The 21,761-nt window shown below is 42.6% G+C and overlaps 1 protein-coding gene across 6 annotated transcripts in view; it reads right to left on the minus strand.

Moving 5' to 3' along the window:
* Positions 1 to 21,761, minus strand: part of CELF2 (CUGBP Elav-like family member 2) — an 829,377-nt gene that overhangs the window by 282,234 nt on the left and 525,382 nt on the right. For 2 of the 6 annotated variants that reach the window (XM_030836927.3, XM_030836926.3), the window contains exon 1: positions 21,229 to 21,402. The exons of the other annotated variants lie outside the window; for them this stretch is intronic. In XM_030836927.3, coding sequence (XP_030692787.2) covers positions 21,229 to 21,302 — 74 coding nt within the window. In that variant the 5' untranslated portion in view covers positions 21,303 to 21,402. Of the gene's footprint in view, positions 1 to 21,228; positions 21,403 to 21,761 lie in introns of those variants that run through there. 6 annotated transcript variants of the gene reach the window in all.

The raw sequence follows: 21,761 nt of genomic DNA on the forward strand, positions 1-21,761 counted from the left end.
CTATAAACTACTGTTACTTCGATTATATGATGCGATTTATCAGATGTGAAAATGTTATTATAGCAGATTAAGATCTTATCGAGCACTAACCATCAGTTGGTGTGTTTATAGAACAGAACCTATTTTATTTCTTCTCCAAAACACTGTGTCTGAGTCTTGTGAATGCTTGTTTCGAATTATCTCCATATTGTTGGAGACAATTTGCACAGAGGACATCATGAAGACGCGGTTAAACACAGGAATGCCACTCTTTCCTTCTGCTTTGCACTGGCACAGGATTTCTTTCACTTCCTCCTGCCCATTTCCCTTAGAATCACCTGGTCCCCTTGCCAATGACATTGAAATGATACATTTTTTCAAAATTTACATTTTCCTAAGAGACACTGAACTCCCAGAAAATGGGAAATCTTCAATTAAAAACTGGTTTCTAATAGCCCAGATCAACACATTTTGTTCTTCTCGATCCCTAGAATGTCTTTGAGATTCCCTTCTGTAGAGGTGACATCATAATATTAGCTTCATAAAATCATAATAGAGAAAAAAATACCACTGTCTTCCCTGCCCCAGCCCCTCAATGTATATTACGTTCTGAAGTCATAAGCGATTTAAAAAATTCTCTATCTGCATATTTGAATTGCTTGGGCCTGTGGTCTCCTCCAGGGCACTGGCATAAAAGTATAAAACGTAGGAAATATATAAAAGTGTAAAATGTAGGAAATATATAAAAGTGTAAAATGTAGGAAATATATAATTATCCCTTATTCTGTAATGAAACTAGCCTGAAAAACTGGTATGCAAGTTCCTACTTCAATGACCAGAGTTATGAAGGACACTTAACACCTGTTTTCCACTGAGTGGCTTTCAATAAAGCTTTAAAAACAAACTTGTGATTCTTAATTTTTTTCTTCAATAACGTGCATTTAGACGTTCATAACACTTACGTAAGGACTCAAACGTACACCTGGACAAATACGGCAAAGTGGTGCCTCTAGAGGCCAATGACTAAGTCCACAGCCAATGAGCCCTGAAGTCCAGTTTTAGGGCACTCAGCTTGGTGCCCTAAGAGTCTGAACTCAAGGATTTCAGGAAGTGCCGATGTCAGTTCCGATGACATGCTTTTGCCTGTGTGTCCCACACCCTGGCCTCTGGCAGGAGCTCCAGGAGAATTTGCTCAGTTCATTTCAATCCTAGCAATGTTAGTTCTCGACTCTTCTTCCTTTTTCACGTAATGTGATGCGCCCTCACCTCTGAGGTGTATGAAGTTCTAGGTGCTGGGGGCATCAGCTCACTGAGTCTTGGTTTCTGATTTCAGGGTACCATAGTCTAATGGGAGAGATGGGACAGGACTCAGGATGCTGCTGCGGGCACACAGGTACAGAAGGCCAAGGGAGTATGGGGTGCTCGGCTGTGGGGGGCAGCGGTGGGGGGGATGGAACGAGAGGACAAGGCAGTCGGCTTCCCACCGAAGGTGCTACCCCCCCTCCATTTCCAAGATTCTGTAAAGCTTCCCAGTTTTAATTCCAAAATCACGTTTAATAATGGAGTTTCATCCCTGCCAGAAATGCTTTAATAAAAATGAACCCAACCTGTATAATTTAGCCTAATTATCTGATTTCAAGCCCATACCTGGGGGTTCCAAATATTAAAAGAGTTTTATGTGGGACATTTATACAAAAGGTTATATAGCACATTTTAAAACCATAATCCTTGGGAGTCTGGGATGAGCAGATGCAAACTATTATATATAAAATGGATAAACAGCAAGGTCCTACTGTATAGCACAGGGAACTATATTCAATATCCTGTGATAAACCATAATGGAAAAGAATATGAAAAAGAATATATATACGTATAACTGAATTACTTTGCTGTACAGCAGAAATTAACACATTATAAATAAACTCCACTTCAATTTAAAAAAAATCCTTAAGAAAGAGCATTGAACCCCACCTCCATTTGTAATTTATGTCTGATGTCTACATGGATGGGTATATTACGTACGAAATCAGTGCTGCAATGGATATTCTAAGTTTCACTCCAGAATTCATTTTGATGGCTGTGTACCGCATAATATTGAATTGATCCCATAAATTGTCAGGATCCCTTCTGTCCCAGCACCATAACTCTTTTAATGCATTTCCGGTAGGAGAGTAATCACTTTCTAATAGGATTATCTTCACACCTTGCCTAAGTCGACAACCCTCCTGTATCAATAACTTAATAAGCCCCACAGTTTCACACACCACATACCTCCACCAGCACAACCTGGCAACTAACACAGTGCAAATCACCTTCCACACATTCTTTCTAAGAATTAGAAGCTTTTTTTTTTTTCCCCTTAAGAATATAGGCCAGATGCAAGAGGATGTCAAAAACAGAAGCCGGAATGCAGGTGGGGTAGAGGGAAGTCATTTCTCCAACGAGGCTGAACTGGGTCGTTCCCCGCCCATGCCCCAATCTGAGCCGGGCTCCTCCTTGCCCAGTGTGGCTTGGTCCCTCCAGAGGCAGTCACCTCTAGCAGCTGAGGGACAGACAGCACTGCGCATGCCTGCCTTTGGCATCTCTTGCTATCAGAGATGGTAGATTTCTAACTTTGCACGGCTATCTACTGGAGGTCTAGGCACTGTCAAGCATTTTTTTTTTTTAAACATCTTTATTGGGGTATAATTGCTTTACAATGGAACGGTGTGTTAGTTTCTGCTTTATAACAAAGTGAATCAGTTATAGATATACATGTATCTCCGTATCTCCTCCCTCTTGCATCTCCCTCCCACCCTCCCTATCCCACCCCACTAGGTGGTCACAAAGCACTGAGCTGAACTCCCTGTGCTATGTGGCTGCTTCCCACTAGCTATTTTATATTTGGTAGTGTATATATCACCATGCCCCTCTCTCACTTCGTCCCAGTTTACCCTTCGCCCTCCCCACTGTCAAGCATTTTGACAAAATCCACTAAAAACCATGAACTAACATCACTTTGGTTTTCCTATAAACCTAAACTCAGTAACGAAGGATTTAATGCTTTTCACTTTGCCCTGTTCATTAATTCAACCTATAGCTTGGTTCTTTCTTGCTTCTACCTTTATGATTTTTAAAAAAACTTTTGGGGCTATGGAACAGAAGCACATCATGACACGAAAACCAACTATTACGGGAGATCCATTTCAAAGAGGAGATGGAAATGTCAGCAAAAAATGAAACAGCCCAGCCTGGGCTGGGAGGTAACCTCATCTTGTGAAATATCATGTCTAATGAACAAACAACTCTCACTGTTTTTTCAGTAAATTACCAAACCCTTCCTGAGATTCATAATGCTCTTAATAAATTCTTGAAATGGAACTACGGCCAACTCAAGGGTTCTCACTCAGGAAGTAGTCAACACCGAGCAGACGGACTCCATCCACCAGCTCCCACGATTGACTCGAAGCCCAGCCACTGAGGCAGAAACACAGCTCACCAAAGGACACCCAGATAGAAACCCAGATCAAACGCTGAGATAGTTTCCCCCCACCCCAGTCAGGCTGGACAGGTCAGTTGAGGATATAAGCCGTCTAGAAAAGGAAGGTTGAGAACGACAAGCTGAGAATCAAAGACTGAGTAATGCAAGATGCCTAATATCTAGAAGACATGCAATGCGTACTTAATGACACAAAAGACACTGAGCCATACTGATGCTTCCCTCGGCCACCAGTGGGGAATGAGGCTAATTTTAAATCCCCAGAGAGGCTGTGGGGTAAAACTAAGAAAGGAACAGACCCTGGGGTACCATCTTCTCATCAGAAACTGGTCTAAGAAGGCTAAAAAAGATCAAGACACCACCAGGTGGCAACACAGAGCCAAGTATGATTCCCATGTATTTCTCTGGGATACACAGCAAAACTGGATCATAGGAATGGCCGATATATCACTGGAATGTCTACTTTTATGTTTAATAAAAGATAAGATTAGAGAAATAAAAATCGGTCCCCAGAGAAACATAAATATTGAGGCTGAAGAAGTCGCTTCTCACTGTACAGAACAGACCCTCAATTAGTAACTGCACCTTTGCTGTGTAAATGCCAGGGGAATGTAATTAACAATTAATAGAAGCTGCCCTCAATTTAAAGCCTCCGAGGGAAGTAATTAAATTTGGTAGAAGCTGTAGCCTCTAAACAAAGATACATCATACAAATACAAAAGGAAACACAGATTTGAATAAATGCAAATTAGAAACAAGGTCTGACTACAGACGGCAGCGAAATGATCCTAAAATGATTTTTCCTAAGAAATGTTCTCTTCAAGAGACTAGTTTGTGAACCTATTTTAATCTGGGCCAAGGTTTGATATGAATCCTGGCTGATGTTTCTTGAGAGCAACCTTACTTGCAGAGTATTTATGCATGCAGATCAGACAGCTTCCTGCCGCCTGAATTAGCGGTACAAGTACCTTTCGTATCAGTGTGGATGTACTTGATATATACAGTGTCAACATTACTACCAGGGGTGGAGCTTGCAAACACTGCTCTGCTTGTTGGTCGTGATATACAATTGCCAGGCAGAATGTGTGTAGCTCCAGAGGGTAAATTAATGCCGGCAACCTGGTTATCAGCAGTCTTTAGCCTGCCTCTCTAAGCTTCTAATGGAAACATTTAGGGAGCAGAAGCATTACATCTGACTACAGCTGCACATTACATGGTCCATTGAGACTCGGATGCTGATGGCTGCACTGAATAACAAACAGCTGGGTATAAATGTTAAAAATCAGGAAATCGATTTTAAACACAGATTGCACAAATCCTCTGAAGTTCCAGCACCAAAGGAGAAAGACCAATTAGTGTGGAAGAGGACAAAAAAGCATACCAGAGATTAAAACTCAAAAATATAGGTGGGCACCCTGGGGTCATCATTAATACCTTGGCTGGGCTCCGGCTGCTACTGTCTCACCACGGGCAGTGTGAGGACAAACAAAGCCTGCGCCATCAGATCATTTTCTGGCCCTCGTCACGCTCTAGCTGAATCTTAACAGAACTGAGCCACCTAGTTGAGCTTTACAGAATGGGGCAAAGTTATTTCATGAATTTAACGGAACTGAAGGGAAACGCAGCTTTGTAAATCTGGTCTCAGGGTCCTCAAACACTGAACCCATGTGCTGGGGGAAGGGTGATCGGACAATGCCGTCCACGGGAATTTCCCAGGACAAGAGATTCTGGTTAGAAAGAAACATAAGTTAATGAGCTAGCCTGTCCCAAAGGTGCCCAGCAGGGTACTAACACATTAAAAACAGCGAGGAAACTTCTGTTCAATTTTGAATAACTTTAGGTAAGGGAATGGGTCAGAGAAAGAGAGGCTAGAAATTGCTTTTTCTGAACGTTTCAAAGCATGGATAATCCTTTTTGTGCAAAGGTTGGGGTTAGTCCTATGTATAGACTTTTAAAAGCTGGCAAACATGTTTATATTTAAGAAAGCTAGTGATACAGGATCAGACATGAGAAGGGGGGCCACGTAATTTATCATCCAAACTGGGACACTTTTTAGAGTGAAAGGCGGATGCTATTAGTGATGACGCCAGGATGATAGGTACAAACTGGGAGTATCCCAGCAAACCAGGACACATACGCACTGTGTTTTGAGTTCCAACCTGGGGGTCATAACTGGAGCACCAGTTAAGTGGCTGCTACGCCATCAGCTTATTTTCACTCTCCACGCCTACTTGCTCTCGAGATTCTAGATCTAGAGTAAAATCAAGAGTTTGTCTAAAGGAAGTTGAGGGAGCAAAAGGTTTGACAGGATAAAAAGCCAGATTTCTTTGCTTGCACAGTTATTTCTGTGGATCATACCTGATCCAGTCAGACCTAATGGAGTAGGTAAGGCACTATCAGTCTTGCAGCTTTTTTAGATGAGAAAGAACTGCAATATTACAGATTTTGGTTAATGTTGTTTTCCCCCATCTCTCAGGCTGCCTGGATTCTACAATCCAAATGGCCAAGATCATAAATGTACATGCACATCACCACCAAGAGACCATGTTTCTTCCACTTAGTGTTCTTAGTAATATTTGTAAGGTTTCTAGGAAGGATCTAGGTATAGCAAAAAAAAAAAAAAAAACTGATGAGGCAATATCATATTTCCCTCATCTGATCTACAGGATGCTGAACGAAGGTCTTTTTTGTTTTTCCCACATCTTTATTGGAGTAGAAATGCTTCACAGTGTTAGTTTCTGCTGTACAATAAAGTGAATCAGCTACGTGTATACATATATCCCCATATCCCCTACCTATTGAGCCTCTCTCCCTCCCTCCCTCCCTATCCCACCCCTCTAGGTCATCACAAAGCATCGAGTTGATCTCCTTGTGCTAGGCAGCAGCTTCCCACTCACCATGAAACTTAAAAGCTTTTGCACAGCAAAGGAAACCATAAGCAAGATGAAAAGACAACCCTCAGAATGGAAGAAAATATTTGCAAATGAAACAACGGACAAAGGATTAATCTCCAAAATATACAAAGGTCTTCAGAAAGATGTAACAGTTAAATTTTTATTTCCCAACAAGAAAATCCTTTACTAATTTAACAGAACCCAAAGCAAATAGTGCAAAGCCTTCTTCATCTTAAACCAGTATATCACAGAAAAAGAAACAGTGATAGACAAAAGCTCAGAGTAACCAAATGTTTAACTTAAAATATGAACCGCTGTTAACACTCTAGAAGATTTTTGTAACACCAAGAACAGGCAGTAACCATTCAGTACATTATGAGACTTCAAATGTTTGTGTTGAGGTTGACAATACACGCTGCGACTCTTGTTCACTAGCAGGAATTTCAGAGTTATAAAAAGAAAAAAAAGAAACAGATTTCAGTACAGAAAATGTTTAGGTGGTTTCCACAGAACAACTGATCGATTCAGCCAAATAATAGGTCAGCTGTGACTCATAAATCCTCAACTCCTCAGCTGTCCAACTTGATTTTAACTATTCAAACTGCAGGACAAACTGTAAAAGGACTACACACTTCCTGGCTCCCGCTCTATCTACTACACCACAGTTGAATCAATTTGCTATTGTAGCAGCAAACAAGAAACCCCGAGAAGCAGACAACTTTAAAAGCTAATTAACTTTGGTTCTAGGCTAATTACATTTCTTAAAGTAAGTTGTGCTGATTGGTTAAGAACCCAAGCTATTGGAAGCCCAGGCACTTACAGACATAAACACATAACCTGTCAAAAAAAAGTGTGCTGCTGAACATGAAGGGGTGCTTGTAATCCACAGAGAGAACTGATGAAATACACAAATTAAGCTGCCCTCATTTGTACCTCACAATCGGGCAATTATATTATGGAGACTGGCTAGGTCTCACAGTTTCCGCTGCAAAAGTAGCGTCAACAGCTAAAACAATCCCTTTACATTTTTAAAAATGAAACATACACACACAACCCTTGTTGATGCATTGTATTACATAGAAAGCCCTTTACTTGGACCTCCAAATTATCTCATTTCAGCTCCATGAATGTTAAAAATACTGAACGTAACTTTATTATTACAGTATAAAGTGGTCTGTCCAAAATCCAACTGTACACGTTTAAGTGTATAATTTATGTTAGAAAAGGTAACATACATATATATGTGTGTATATGTACGTACACACACACACACACACACACACACACACGGGAGCATCCAATTCACCAGGTATACACCAGAACTAAATGGATTTCAACTGTCCACACTTTAATTATGACCTGATAAACATTTCTTTGATGACATGGGGGTCCCACCTGAAAGGGCAGCACTCGACAGAATCAGGAAAGGCTGGTGGGTTTTCTGAGCGGCCTGACTGTGCTCCTTTGTCTGGATTAAAGCATCACAATGATTTTTTTCTTTAGTTTTGCTAAGAGTTTGAACTCTACTAGGGCCTAGAGAGTGAGTTGTGATTTTATGAACCATCATGAAAATGACAAGTTTAATATCTTATAAACAAATTAACAGTAACAACGTCACCGTAATTTCTTCCTCCCGTTTGCTTTCCACCCCAAAACCAGGGAACGTTTTCTATTTCATGGGTTCCCTGGATTTTCAGATGCTAATCAACGATGAGCAAAATACTAAGGTCAGACACGTCAGATTCTCCTTTTTTAAATTCCACGTGGCTTAAGCTCTCACTGAAATTAGACATGGGGTCTTATCCTGTGTCTAGAAGAGCAAGGTTGGCCAGAATGTTTTCTTCATCCCATGGCCAGGCTCTAAGACCAAGGTAAGAGTTTACCTTGCAGTAGGTCCCCATGGAGACAATCTTTTTTTTTTTTCTTTAATTGCACCCTAGGTGGGAGGTGAGGCTGCTTGAAGACAATACAATGTTGTACAGATATAACAGTATCTGTCCCAGGAAGGCAACAACGTCTTCACCTCAACCAACTCCCTCAACTTGGCCCACCATGCCTGGATCTAAATCAAATCGTGGTTTCTGGTTTTATATCCTGGAAAGAGAGGATTTGGGAGAGGCGCTGTCACTGTGACAGCGTTGACAATGGAGCCAGCAAAGTACTAAAAGAGTAACAACATTTTCCTCCAATTTTATGATCATCATTGGGAACCCAGAATTTTGACGAAGTGTTCAAACATCAGAGAATGGAGTTGGTATCATGTTGTTGAGAGCCACGGCATTGGGCCTTATAGTTTGATTTCTGAACGCCTTATAATGAGGGTGGAGTGGATATACATTCCATTCTTTGGCTGTATTTTTGTTCAACAAAGCCTGCAATTTTCAGTCACTTGAAAATGTAATTACAGATAATGTTTGCATCAGTAGCAAGAATACAATAAGCACATGGGGCACGAAAACTCCACTCCCATCCTCTTAGGTTACAACGCGCGGCGCCTGCTAAGAGTAAAGGCATTTCGACAGGCTAATATCGGTATGAAATGGTGGTGTGGGTTAGACCAACCCAGGCATGAATTCTACGCTAACTTTTCTATATTGTCCATTCCTTTACTCTGGATAGCTACGCAGGAAACACACATCTCTGATTTGCTGAAAACCCAGAGTCCCATCAAATGTTTATGCACTTGAGCAAAATGCTATGGAAAGGTCAAAGGTGTACTGACACTTGAAAGGGACCAGGGGCCACAGCTGAGTTGGTCACCACTGTCAATCATCTAAAATCCATGTGTTATCATGTTCAGAGACACTTATTCTACTGCCGACCCCTCTGGCTCATTTATGAAGGAGGACGTAAAACTCCAAGTAACTGCAGAAAGGACACAGCAGCAAGTCACCACATGAGGGGGACAATGGGGACCGAATGCCACCCAAGAGCTTTATTCTAATTCACAAGAAGGCACACTATGGGCTGGAGGCACCCTGAGAAAGGTGTTCCTCTAAATCAATGCAAAAATCAGGAAGTTGGAAGTAAATGCAGGGTGGGATGCCAGGTGTCTAATGAAATCCCCCAAAGAAACTTCTTCCTGGAAGAGGCAGTTCATTCTCTCTTTTTAAAGTTTATTTATTTATTTTTAACATCTTTATTGGAGTATAATTGCTCTACACTGGTGTGTTAGTTACTGCTGTATATCGAAGTGAATCAGCTATACGTATACATATGTCCCCACATCTCCTCCCTCTTGCATCTCCCTCCCACCCTCCCTAACCCACCCCTCTGGGTGGTCACAAAGCACGAAGCTGATCTCCCTGTGCTATGTGGCTGCTTCCCACTAGCTATCTATATTACATTAGATAGTGTATATATGTCCATGCCACTCTCTCACTTTGTCCCAACTTACCCTTCTCCCTCCCCATGCCCTCAAGTCCATCCTCTACATCTGTGTCTTTACTCCTGTCCTGCCCCTAGGTTCTTCAGAACCTTTTTTTTTAGATTCCATATACACATGTTAGCATAGATATTTGTTTTTCTCTTTCAGGCAGTGATCTTTTTAAATGAAGAATAAGGAGCCACCTTAACATTCAATGTTAATTGCTTCCTTATCTCAGCTGTAAGACCCTGCCTCTAGCATTAAGATATCTTGGCTTTGCTACGGTGCCCCTTTCTTCTGACAACTTTTACAACACTCTTGTCTTCTAAACTCAGAAACTGGTCTGGCTATGAAACAAAACCAAGAAATTTATGTGAAAGAGCATATAGAAAGCAGGTTATTATTATTAGGTCATAGCTAAGAAACTATTTCATACTCAGGATCCACAAACTCAGCTGCAAATTCGCCAACACATCTAGAAGTTCAACCTGTTTATGGTCATACAAGGTTCTAAGGATCTCTCGAAAGACAAAGCAACCTTCTGGGCCAGAATGGAAGGTGGCGCAGTTGAAAGAGCTCAGGCTTTGGAAATGGATACAGATACGTGCCTTTACCTTCTAGAACCTCCCTTTTCTCATTTGCAAAATTGGAACAATACAACTTGTCTTACAAAAGTTTTCTGAAGATTACTGATAATTTATACAAATCTCTTAGCTTAATGGCTAACCCACAGTATATCCTAAATCAAGAACAGCAAATGTCATAAAACATTTCAGAAAGCGTACCCACAGGAAGGCAACATCCTTTAAAGCGTTAGGAATCAGAATTAGGAGAAACATACTAAAAGGAAGTATTTCACTGTCAAAGAATTACAGTTTTGTTGACACCAGAAAACATATTTTGGCTTCTAGGTAGACATCATTATTTTATTGAACAGACAACTCAATCAATTTGGATCAGAAGTATCACATTCTGAGTAGACCTGAAAAAAACAACAGTCAGAGGCAAGATCAAGGCCATCCCGTGGCTTCTGAGGCTGACAAGAGTCTAATATTGGTCACTTTTTATGATAGCTGGGCACAAAATCTTGGCCCAATTCAAAGGCTGCCTATAAAGTCAATTAGACGTCCTTGACGCTAAGATAAAATGTGCCAATTACAAAGAACTCATCAATTTGTAGAGAAACATTGTAGTATCTGCAAGGCAGACCCTTCTTGAAAGATTCTACCACATTTCATCCACAGACCTCATGTTCCTCTCCCAACAATGTCAGAAACAGCCGTCATCTGGGATAGTGCCCGAGTTCAGCCTAGCGCAAAGTGGTTTGCTACGGGGACAAGGGATTCTTGGTTCGGGAGGTCACGTTCATGGCCTGGGGGGGCGGGGCGGGGGCGATGTCTCACAGGCAACATCACTCTCTTGGCCAGAGTGGGTGCTGCGTGGCCTCTGGCCCACCATGGAGGACATTCCTCAGCTAAATGGACTCAGAGGAGGCTCTGAGCTTCCCAACTGAATCTGATCATGTCTGATCTTAATCAAGTGACTTAAAATGTTAGGAGCAAACCTTCACACTAGCTGTAGCAGCTCTGGCTTCTCAGGACTTCAAGGACCTTACCGGCTATGTCAGGAGAAGGGCCTGCATAGTACAGCAGGAAAACAATAACTATGATGAATCCTGTGGCGGGATGCACACCTCCACCCATCGTGCCAACTCCTAAAATCACCGATTCCTTTTCCAAGTCCTTTCCTCCTTCAGAGACTCTCCTAGCATGTTGTGGCCTGAGCACCGAATGAGGCCAGCAGGTGGCAGGGTCTACAATACTCGCCACCACGTTCACATCATTGAAATTGTTTTCTTAAGAGTTGGGTTTCTGCGGGGGTTAGGAGTCCCGTCACGTGAGAAGCAGCCTTCCTACGGTGCAGCTGAGACTCCTCCCATAAGAAAATCAAGATCTATTTCAGCTGATGTAGAGATGGGCTTTTCCAAATGCATTTACGGAGACACCGGGATGGGGATATTGCTTTTTGCTTCACCCCATCCCAGAATGCAAGGTCTGACCACGAGTTCACAGTTGGAACACAAACTGTATTTTATTTCTCAATCATCAAGCAGAAAGAGGAGAGAGAGGAAAAAAAAAAAAATCAGTCTTCTTAATGTGGTCCTGGGGACGGAGCATTTTCTGCACGTCTATATGGAAGCCATACTGCTTTATGGGTCTTTGGCCGAGACTTTAAAGCATGAATGTTCTGAGGGAGAAAACATTAACTGGTCAGCTGTAATGAAGTTTCCCTGAGTTTCTTTCTCCCAGGAAAGGCAGGTGAACTTGCAGTCGATCTTAAGTATATTATTAAGTATATTATTATTATTATAACTCCTCTCCCGACATCAGCTTCACAATAATTCTGGGGCACAGGTAAGAAGCGTATCTTATTATCCTTATTTTCTAGATGAGGAATCTTGACAAGTCACCTGAGACTTGAAAGGGGCATGGAACAAGTCAGAAGACAAGCCAGGAGAAGGCAGGAGACTCCTGTTGAGTAAAGGACCCTTAGCCTTCAAGGATGACCTTCTAACGCATTGCTGGAGAGACCATAAAGCCATGTCGCTGGTGATGCCATTCTGCTACACACAGCAGATCTCGACGCAGGGCAAGCGTCCCCCGACAAGCAGAAATGACCCACGAGGAAATTCTAACTCAAGGTTAAAACTCACGCATAGCCAACAGAATTTAAATGGTTTCTATACAAAGAAAAATCTTTCCTAAAATCTTCCTGAGAGAAAAGAAGATTCTGTGGCAGGGGCTCAACTAACAGGAAAAAAAAAAAAAAGCTCCGCCTTTAAGTCTCCTCTTCAACACGGTGCTCTGTGAGGGACCTGGAAACACCGGAAGTAAGTAGAAACCTGCTCGGAAGTGCTCTAGTAATACAGAAACGGAAGAAATATTATTGCCCGTCAGGAGATGCTGGCAGCAACTTTTTGCCGTCGAAGAGGAAGACAGAAGTAGGAAAAAAGAGGAAAATATGGGCTTTTTGTGCAAAGAAAGAAGTACCTGACAGGTCGCATTAGAATGTAAAATGTAGGTGACTTAATATTATTGTCTCGAGATGGAGCTGCCAGTCGTGTTAACCAGCCATCAGGGCTTGCGTGTTGCCTTTGAATCCTGATGCCCAGGCAAGATGGCGGGGTGGACCACGGGAGTCACAAGGAAGGATGCTACAAGCACGAACTGAAGGGAATAATTGCAGTTGGAGGCCTCCTGGTGACAATTTTGAGAAGGCAAACACAGCTGCAGCACAGCCAAATATAGCGGGCCAAGACAATGACATCCATAAAGTTAATCATTCGAAATATGCTGCCCTTCTGCCCAACCAGAAAACTCAACACCCCTTCTATAGCCTAGGAAGTCAAAATGTAGTTCTATGCACAGAAACACACAGCTGTGCCAGTGGAATTTACTGCAAGTGATGACCGAGGTGTTTGGACGCTGTCTTCCCTCTCAAGGCTGTGGTTCTGAGAGCTGTGCTGTAGACGGATGTGGCCCCTTCTCTTGAAATTTAGGAAACTGCTCAGAAGAGGGATAATTAATGGGGCTTAGAGAAGCCCACTGAATCTTAGAGAAGATTCAAATAAAAGAACAGAAAAGATATACATCAGGAAAACCTAGGAAAGGCAGAAAGAAAACTTCAGGAAGAGCTGTTCTGTTGATGACCTAAAGAAGCCTGAGTTAGGGTACAAAGAATCAGGAGCGCTGAGTCAAAGCATAACAAAATGAATACCGTTAGTCCGCTACCAAAAGCTTTCCTTCCTTACGCTTTTTCCTATTATCTTTCACTTTTGTTATTCCCCAAAGATTTTTTTTCCAAGGAGAAAATGAAATGTCAGATTTCAGCCTGCATTTGCTTCACCTGTGTGACACCCAAGGTCTACGCTGGAGATGCACAGAGAAAACAACTGGGTGAGAGGTGTGCATGCACGTTGAAGAAGGTTTACACCAATTTACCTCCTTACAGCTGCACAGATCTCCCATAGCTTTAGCCTTTTTAAGATGTTCAGTTGATGTGTTGGAGTCCCACTAGACACAATCAAAATTTTGAGTTCTCCTTTCAACAGCGATAGGAAGCTATGGGATAATGGCATGGACCATGCAAGATGGCGGCAGCAGGCAAGAAGCACACGGTGAGGAATTGGGTCTGGTGGGCACCAGCGTGTCTACACGAAAAAATATCGGTGGAGGGTCTACCGTCAGGCTTCTGTGAAGTCTTTCTTTCTTCCTACTTGAAGCCTATAAGGTCTTGACAGTAGCAACAACTCAACTGCAACTGAGAAACGCCCCCAAGTCTGGGGACTTTGTGGCAAGGAGAGAAAAGCCACTCAACTGGGTGGGAAGAGTCTCAGCTTTTCACCCAGAAATTATGACAGGACCATCACAGTGACCCTCTTTTCTGTCCTTTAACAAAAGCTACTCTGAGGTTCTGGGCCAAAGAGTCAAAACAAAGACCTAAGAACTACTTCTAGCAGTGTCACTAATATGAGGTATATCTTTGGTCAAGATGTTAAACCTTCTTGAATCTTGAACGTTTCAGTTATGAACGTAAGAATCCATTAAACACATGTTACGTTGTACACGTATTTCCTACCTTTTAGAGCCAAAGGCCATTAAATGGAAGATATTTTAAGAAAGTGAGGAATTGTGCCCAAGCTAGTTTTCCATATATATATTTCACCTATATTTACATACATATGTATATATACATGTGTGTGCACACAGTTCATATACACGTTTACAGCCAGGTGAATAACAAATTATTCTCTTTTAGCCTAAAGGACCAACTGATTTTGTGTCACATAAATGTGATACAACTTTCCTGTTATTGGGGGAGACCAGGAGATAGGAAGACATCATTCAAGGAAAAGGATCTAAAACACCACCGTAAAATTTAATGAGCCCGGGACTTCCCTGGTGGCGCATTGGTTAAGAATCCGTCTGCCAATGCAGGGGTCACGGGTTCGAGCCCTGGTCCAGGAAGATCCCACATGCACGGAGCAACTAAGCCCGTGTGCCACAACTACTGAGCCCATGTGCCACAACTACTGAAGCCCGCGCGCCTAGAGCCCATGCTCCGCAACAAGAGAAGCCACCGCAATGAGAAGCCCACGTACCACAACGAAGAGTAGCCCTCCCTCGCCGCAACTAGAGAAAGCCCGCACGCAGCGATGAAGACCCAATGCAGCCAAAAATAAACAAATTTAAATTAAAAAAAAATTTAATGAGCCCAAGTCCAGCTATGAACTCCCTTCTGAAAAGACATGAAAATTACGCCTTCCGGCATAAAAACATAGAATTTTCGATCCTAGTATGGAAGCTGAAGAACTATTCACTCCCATGACACTCAAGAAAAAAAATTTTTAAAGCTGTGCAAAAATGATGTCAAATGTCAAAGAAATCAGCTGAAATTAATTGCCGTCTCTCTGAGGAGTGAGTCAGCACCATCATCTGTGAACCTCGGAAATCTTCAGTCCTGTTTGAGCCTATAAATGTCAGACAAAGCAGCTGCTGGGTTGGGGGAACTTGATTTCCATGGTCATGACAGAGCCATAAACAATCTCCCCGAGAAAGCAAACCTCTGACTTTTCATTATTAAGGCTTAAAATCCAAACACTTCACGTACCCCATTTTTGAAGCACTATCCCTATTAAAGGAATCCTGTATCTATCTATCTGTCTCTTACACTTCTGCTGCTGGAAAGGGAGCACAGATCATTTAAACTGAGGTCTCTTTCAAACAGGTTTCTTTATTTAAAATCTGACCTTAAGTAAATGGCCATACAAGTCCGGCAGAAAAGCTGAGAATAATAAACCAAAATGGTATTTTAGTCTAAATGCAGCCTAAACTTAATTTACATACATATTTAGGAGGGAAAACTGGAAAAAAAAAATGGGTCTAGTAATTTGCCAGCAAGTTGGCTCTGAGGCATTCATTCAAATGGAGTAATTAAAATTTAACCAAAAACCGAATTTGTACTCATCTGTCATTTTGAGAGCCATGTGATTACATATTTATTAGCATTCCATTTTAAATCATCAGCTGATTTTAAAGCGTCACTCTCAGTATCTGAACATAATACACAATCTGCAGTTCATAAAACCGACTGTTCATAAAACTCCGGGGGTAGCACTGTGAAAGCGTAAATCTCAAACATGCTCACAAGGCATTTCAACCACATAAGTGGAATTGTATTTCTATAAAACCAGTTGGAGTAATCACTTTCTGTCGTGATTTAGAACAAATGGGCAGAGTGAAACTGCTGAAAATCCCCTGTATGTTTCCCCCTTTCTTTTTCAAGTCCTTCCGGAAGAGTCTGAAGCTCACAGTAAATGAAAAAGACAGTCCCAGGAGGAGATTGGGGGGGGGGGGTCCATCCCTTCACATCTAGATTCAGAGCATGAGAATACTGGATGGCACAATTAAACAGTGATGATGCTAAAGGGGGATAATTATTTTACAATTACCTGCGAGCATCACATTTACTGCGCTAAAGAGTTTTTGTTTCCCACCAAGGTTTTTCCAGGAATGTGCAGCTCCGTTTCCCTTGAAGGTCAGCAAGAGCTTTTTCTTAAGGAAAAATAAAAATGCATTTTCTGCACTGCTACACAAGTGGCACAGCACCGTCGCTGGCTTCCTCATACTCCCCACCAGCTCCCTGATAGTGGAAACACACACAAGGGCACGAGAACGGGGAGGTGCTGAAGAACAGGAAATCATTCGTACTTTCCAAAGCCTCCCCCTTCTGCAGTTTTGTAGAACAAATATGACACTGAGAAATAGCTAACTCTTCGTGATGGCCTAATCCACCAACACAAAGCGAAAATCCAAGCTTCCCCTGAATAAATAAAACCCTCCAGTACTAACACTCTAAATTGGAAATAAAGACTTTTTAAGTTTGGGTGAGGTTCAGCATAGGAAGTGAAAGACATCAATGACTTTACTGATTTATCATTGGGCTCCTTGTAATGTGTTGAAAATACCCAGGTTTTCCACCGAAATGCAAATAAGAGATACTGGTAGTATAAACAGCTGTGGGGTTGGTTGCTACAGTGACATCAGACCCCCCCCCCGCAATCATCCACGTCTACATATAAGCTTCAACCATGATCACGTTTATCAGATTATTACCAGTCTTTTCATGAGAAGGGAATGAGTGTTGAACCTGTAAGAAAACCACAAGGTAAGAGTAAGGAGAAATGAAAAGTCTGGGGATATAAGTAAAAAAAGGAAGGAAACTGCAGCCTTTTATCAGAGGACAAATATACTATTATTATAGTGGTGAGAGCAGGGGTGGGGCGAGTACGTAACCGCTCGGAGATGGAAAACGTTCTTAATGATCCCATGAACCACTAGGTTCATACCTGAAAATTTTATCTTCTTTTCATCTCGTCTCGCAAGGTTCTTATTCCTCCCAGCTCACCGCATCTCATCAAAAGATGCCAGAGTCATCTCAATCCAGCAAATTACAATTAAATAGCAATACTCAACAATTACAATAATATCTCTAACCCAGATCAAAGATAACATCAGTGTTCTAAAATGCCACTGTGGGAGGAGTTTTCGGTTTCAGGAAGCAGCTGATACTGAAATAGGCACTGAGAAATCCCACCTGAAAATACTTCTTTAAAAATTTCCTTAAAGAACCATACACACAGCTCTTCTTTTAGAGTCTTTGCATTTTAATTTCCTCTCATGTCTATCAAGGAATCGGGTGACGAATCTCAGTGCTCTATTTTATTATTGGTAATGGCATTTCCTAAATATACTTTAAATGCCATATGGAAAAAAAAGGGAACTCAATGTCTTTGACCTTCATCTTGCTGGTACTCAGTAAACAAAAAAAAGTTTTTAATTAAAGTATATTCTCTTTAGCTCATTAGCATATGGAATAAGTGTGAATTTGAATCAAACAAGAGAGTGATCAATTCACTAATTTGAATCAAATTAGAGAGTCAATCCTGAAGCGGTGATATGTATTTCCTATAATGCTCCATCATTCTCAAGTGACAATTATGGTTTCCCAACAAAAACAGTCCTCTCTTCTCTCGTCAACACATAAACATGCATTTATATAACACACGTGCGCGCGCACACACAAGCAAACCACAGTTTTGCCATTTACTGCCTACGTGGCATGTGCAAGAATGTAATCTCAAGTATCACCTGTAAAATGGGTGCAATACCCAGCTTGCATATCTACTATGACAGCGTATGTAAAGTGTCCTGGTACATAGCAGGTATTCAATGAATGACTCATGTTCTTCTCATTTTAGTGGGGAGAGGGAAACAGTAATTACACTGCCTTCTTGGACTGGTCCCATTGCCCCTCTACTAGCTTCTTCATCCATAAAACAAGGAGGTCTGGTGAGATGGTCTCCAAAGCCTCTTCCAACGTTAACAATTATGTCCCTAGAACTGCCGTCCAGTTTAATTAGCCCCTGATAGACATCTTTCCGGTTATCCCAACTTGGGAGGACTCAACAAAAAGGTTAATGCACCAAGTTGACTCAGGATAACTTTTTCTCCTTGTCAGTAAGGTTACTCACCGAATGTGAAAAAAATAAGATTTCGTATTAATTTACTGGTAGCTTCTCCTCAGCATCTCATTCTAACATCACAAGTCTAAACTAACATGTTTAAAGGTGCATTCATAGATTTTTCCACCTGTAATTTCTCAATTCCAAGATAGCATGTCTTAGATTTTGTTTAAAATTTGTGTAAAAATTCAAAAACATGAAAAAAAAAAGGAAGCCCAATGCATACATACGATCATTCAAAAGGTGAAACAAAGAAAGACACTCATCCCCGACTCCGATACAAAACCAAGTGCCCCAGTTTAGAACAGAATTTTTTAAATATCAGTTGTTTTTATTTTCATTATGCTTTTTTGCAAATGACATTCTATTTCATTACGCTTTTTTGCAAATGACATTCTAAACACAAAGACAACAAAACTCTGATAGTTAAGATTATTTAAAAGGTCCATTTCCATGTACAGTTTTGATGTTGAACATTTAAAACCCCAAGACTTTGAAGTCTATGTCATAACAATTCTATACCCACTACAGAGCCTTAAACGATCTGGGCTCTTTAAACACTTGATGGCTCATGGGGCCATGAAGCGTAATCATTTACCTCAAAAGCTATTTGTTCATCTGCCTTGAGGACTCAAACATATTACATCTTGCAAACTTATCTAATATATTCTTGGGGGAAAACGTCATTGAAAATATGTTCTACTGCTTTAGAAAATCAACACCAGAAAAGCCCTGTGCTTTATATAAGTTCCTTTTAGGAACAGGCCAACAATCTAGCTGACGGCAATTTAGTCCGAATGGCAATATACCATAAACAACCACCGGTCCAGAAAACAAACCCACAGAGCTATATTGGTGATAAGATATACTTGGAGTGGGTTTCAAGCATTTTCAACTTATCACATTCCTTCTCACGCACCCCCATTCCCCAAAGACAGTCTCTAACGTGAGTTAATTACAAACTCTTTTGGAAAACACGCTACAGTATTCTCAGGGCTAAGGAAACATAAAATCATTATCTTGGAAACAAATAATAAAGTTATCATTTACAAATCCTGTTTTTCTTTTTTTCTAGGTTCAATTAAGCAAGAGCTGACAAACACTGAAAACAATTTGAGTTTGATTCCAAAATAACTAGCACATGGAAGAGAAGTAGGTAGAAGTTATATTAGGATTTGTCTAGCCGACTCCATCACTAAGACAAAAAGGCTCTATTCAGAGCAAACAGTTTGAATGAGCCACATTCATCCACCAAATGAAAAGGACAAATTAAACTTCCATAATTAATAATTTAACTGACAAGAGATAGCATCTTTCAGAGGCCATTAACACTTTACATTCAGAGAGTATTCTTAGCAGGTGACCATCATTTAAAACCACGATCAAGCCAATTCTTTGGTTCGGCCCCAACTCTCTTACAGAGGAGAAAACACAGAACTTTCAAACTAGCTAATGTGCAAACATGTAATAAACGCCTATACAGATAGCCCTTTTAAGAGGGGGAAGAGGACAGAGATCTCTCAAAACAAATATCATGGGAACAGTACTAATCAAGATTACTTTCACAGAGAAAACTGCCAAAGGGAAATTCAATATTTTAATTTACATTATCTGATTATCTTAGTTGGGACAATGAACCTGATCATGTGTAAAAGCAAGTTAACATTCTTAATATCGACTAGAAGGACAATTCGCATTTAACAGACTTTCATCCCTCTCCCCAGCTTTTTTTTTTTCTCTCCCAAATCCTAGGAGCTCAAATAATTGGCCACTGCGGAGTTTCTCAAGAATCTCTCAGCTCGTAACATTTAACATCCTAGAAAAAGAATCTTGCACCGTAGGGGAAAGTTAGTTGCCAGGGAAATGGATCATAAAGCTCAGAATGGCCTGAAAATTGCACAGGATAGAGCGAAGTGCAAGAATATGCATGTTTCTCTCAGGGTGTGTACAATAGGAAACATTTTATACCTACTCTTACCAAGGATAGCGGTCCCTTTTTCACTCGATTTATTGTAGCCTAGATTCACTATCACATTTCTTGCCTGACAAGAAACAACTGTATATAGTCCAAGTCTGAAATTGACACAGACCTTTCAGACCCACTCCTGACAACCTTCTAGGTCGTCTTTTCAAACACTCCTGAAATACAAGCAGATCCCATTGCCTTCAGAGTGACCCAGCTGATAAGAGAAACTTTCCTATCAAGACTAACGAGCCCAAGAAAAATTAGGCATATTTTCCCTTCCTCAGGAATCCCAGCTCTTGACTTCTCCCAATAAACTCTCTACTCTAGTTTGCCGACGTGTAAAACAACCAGAATCACATTAATTATTAAATTATAGACTGCATATCAGACAAATCACCGTGATTACCTAAAAATTACCTCTAATTTCTGCAACAGAGTACACCTGGCTATTTTCATGCTTTATAATTATCTCCCCCCACCCTTTTTTTTTTCCTCCCCTCCTTCTACTCTCCCATCCTAAAAAAGCAATTTTTGCAAAGGGTAAGTCAGAAAAGCGAGCAATTTGGTAAGAAGGGATATTTAAATGGGCCACGAGAGCTCCAGCAGCCCCGAATTTCAAATGACACGAGCGTGCACGCGCGCACCCCACCCTGGGACGCCGCGCCACGCTCTCCTGTCCTCGCGGGCCGGACCCCAAGCCCAGACCCCGGGAACCCGCGTCCGGCTCGCCGGTCCACGCTCTCCACCCCACCCCGGGCACCGCGCCCCGCTCGCTGGTCCCCGCCGCTCCTCCAGACACGCTCCCACCACCCCGCGTCCAGCGCCGGCTCCGAACCACAGGGCGCGGCCGAACCGGAGCCACCCCCCGCGTCCCCGGGGCGCAGAAGCGCCACAGCCCGCCCTCTCCCTCCGCGGGGCTCCGGGCCGGTGACCCGGAGGCGGCCGGGCGGCCAAACTCACATTCGGTCGGGAACTAGCAGGCGGCCCTCAACCATCATGTCCGGGAGGAAATCCAGCTTGAAGGCAGAAGTCATGTTCGCGGCGCGCGCTCTGCGCTCGGGTGCGGGGGGCGGCGGTGCGCGCGGCCGAGTGGCGGCGGGCGGCGCAGACGGGCAGGGACAGGTGCGCGCGGCCTCCCCGCGGCGGCCGCCCGAGCCGGCACTTGTCACATTCTCTCTCCGCGGCTCTCCGCCAATCCCCGCCGACAGCCAGCGCCCGGGCCGCAGGCTGCCCAGCGCCAGGTGCGGCGACCGGGGGCGGAGCTCCGTGCCCGCCGCGCCGCCGCTTAACCCCTGCGGGCCCGCACGCCCGGCCCCCGGGGGGAGGAGGAGGCGGAGGGACCGCCCCCTGGACAAATCGCCCCCCCCCCCCCGCCCCCGGCCTAGGTTCCCCGGCAGCCAGACACGCACACTCGTCCCCAGCGGTGACTCTGTCCGGTCCCCTATTTCCAGGAGCCTGGCATGAGGCCCGACTCACCCACCGCTTGTCCTGGG

The sequence above is a fragment of the Globicephala melas genome, chromosome 2 (genome assembly GCF_963455315.2).
Source record: "Globicephala melas chromosome 2, mGloMel1.2, whole genome shotgun sequence".
Lineage (NCBI taxonomy): Eukaryota > Metazoa > Chordata > Mammalia > Artiodactyla > Delphinidae > Globicephala > Globicephala melas.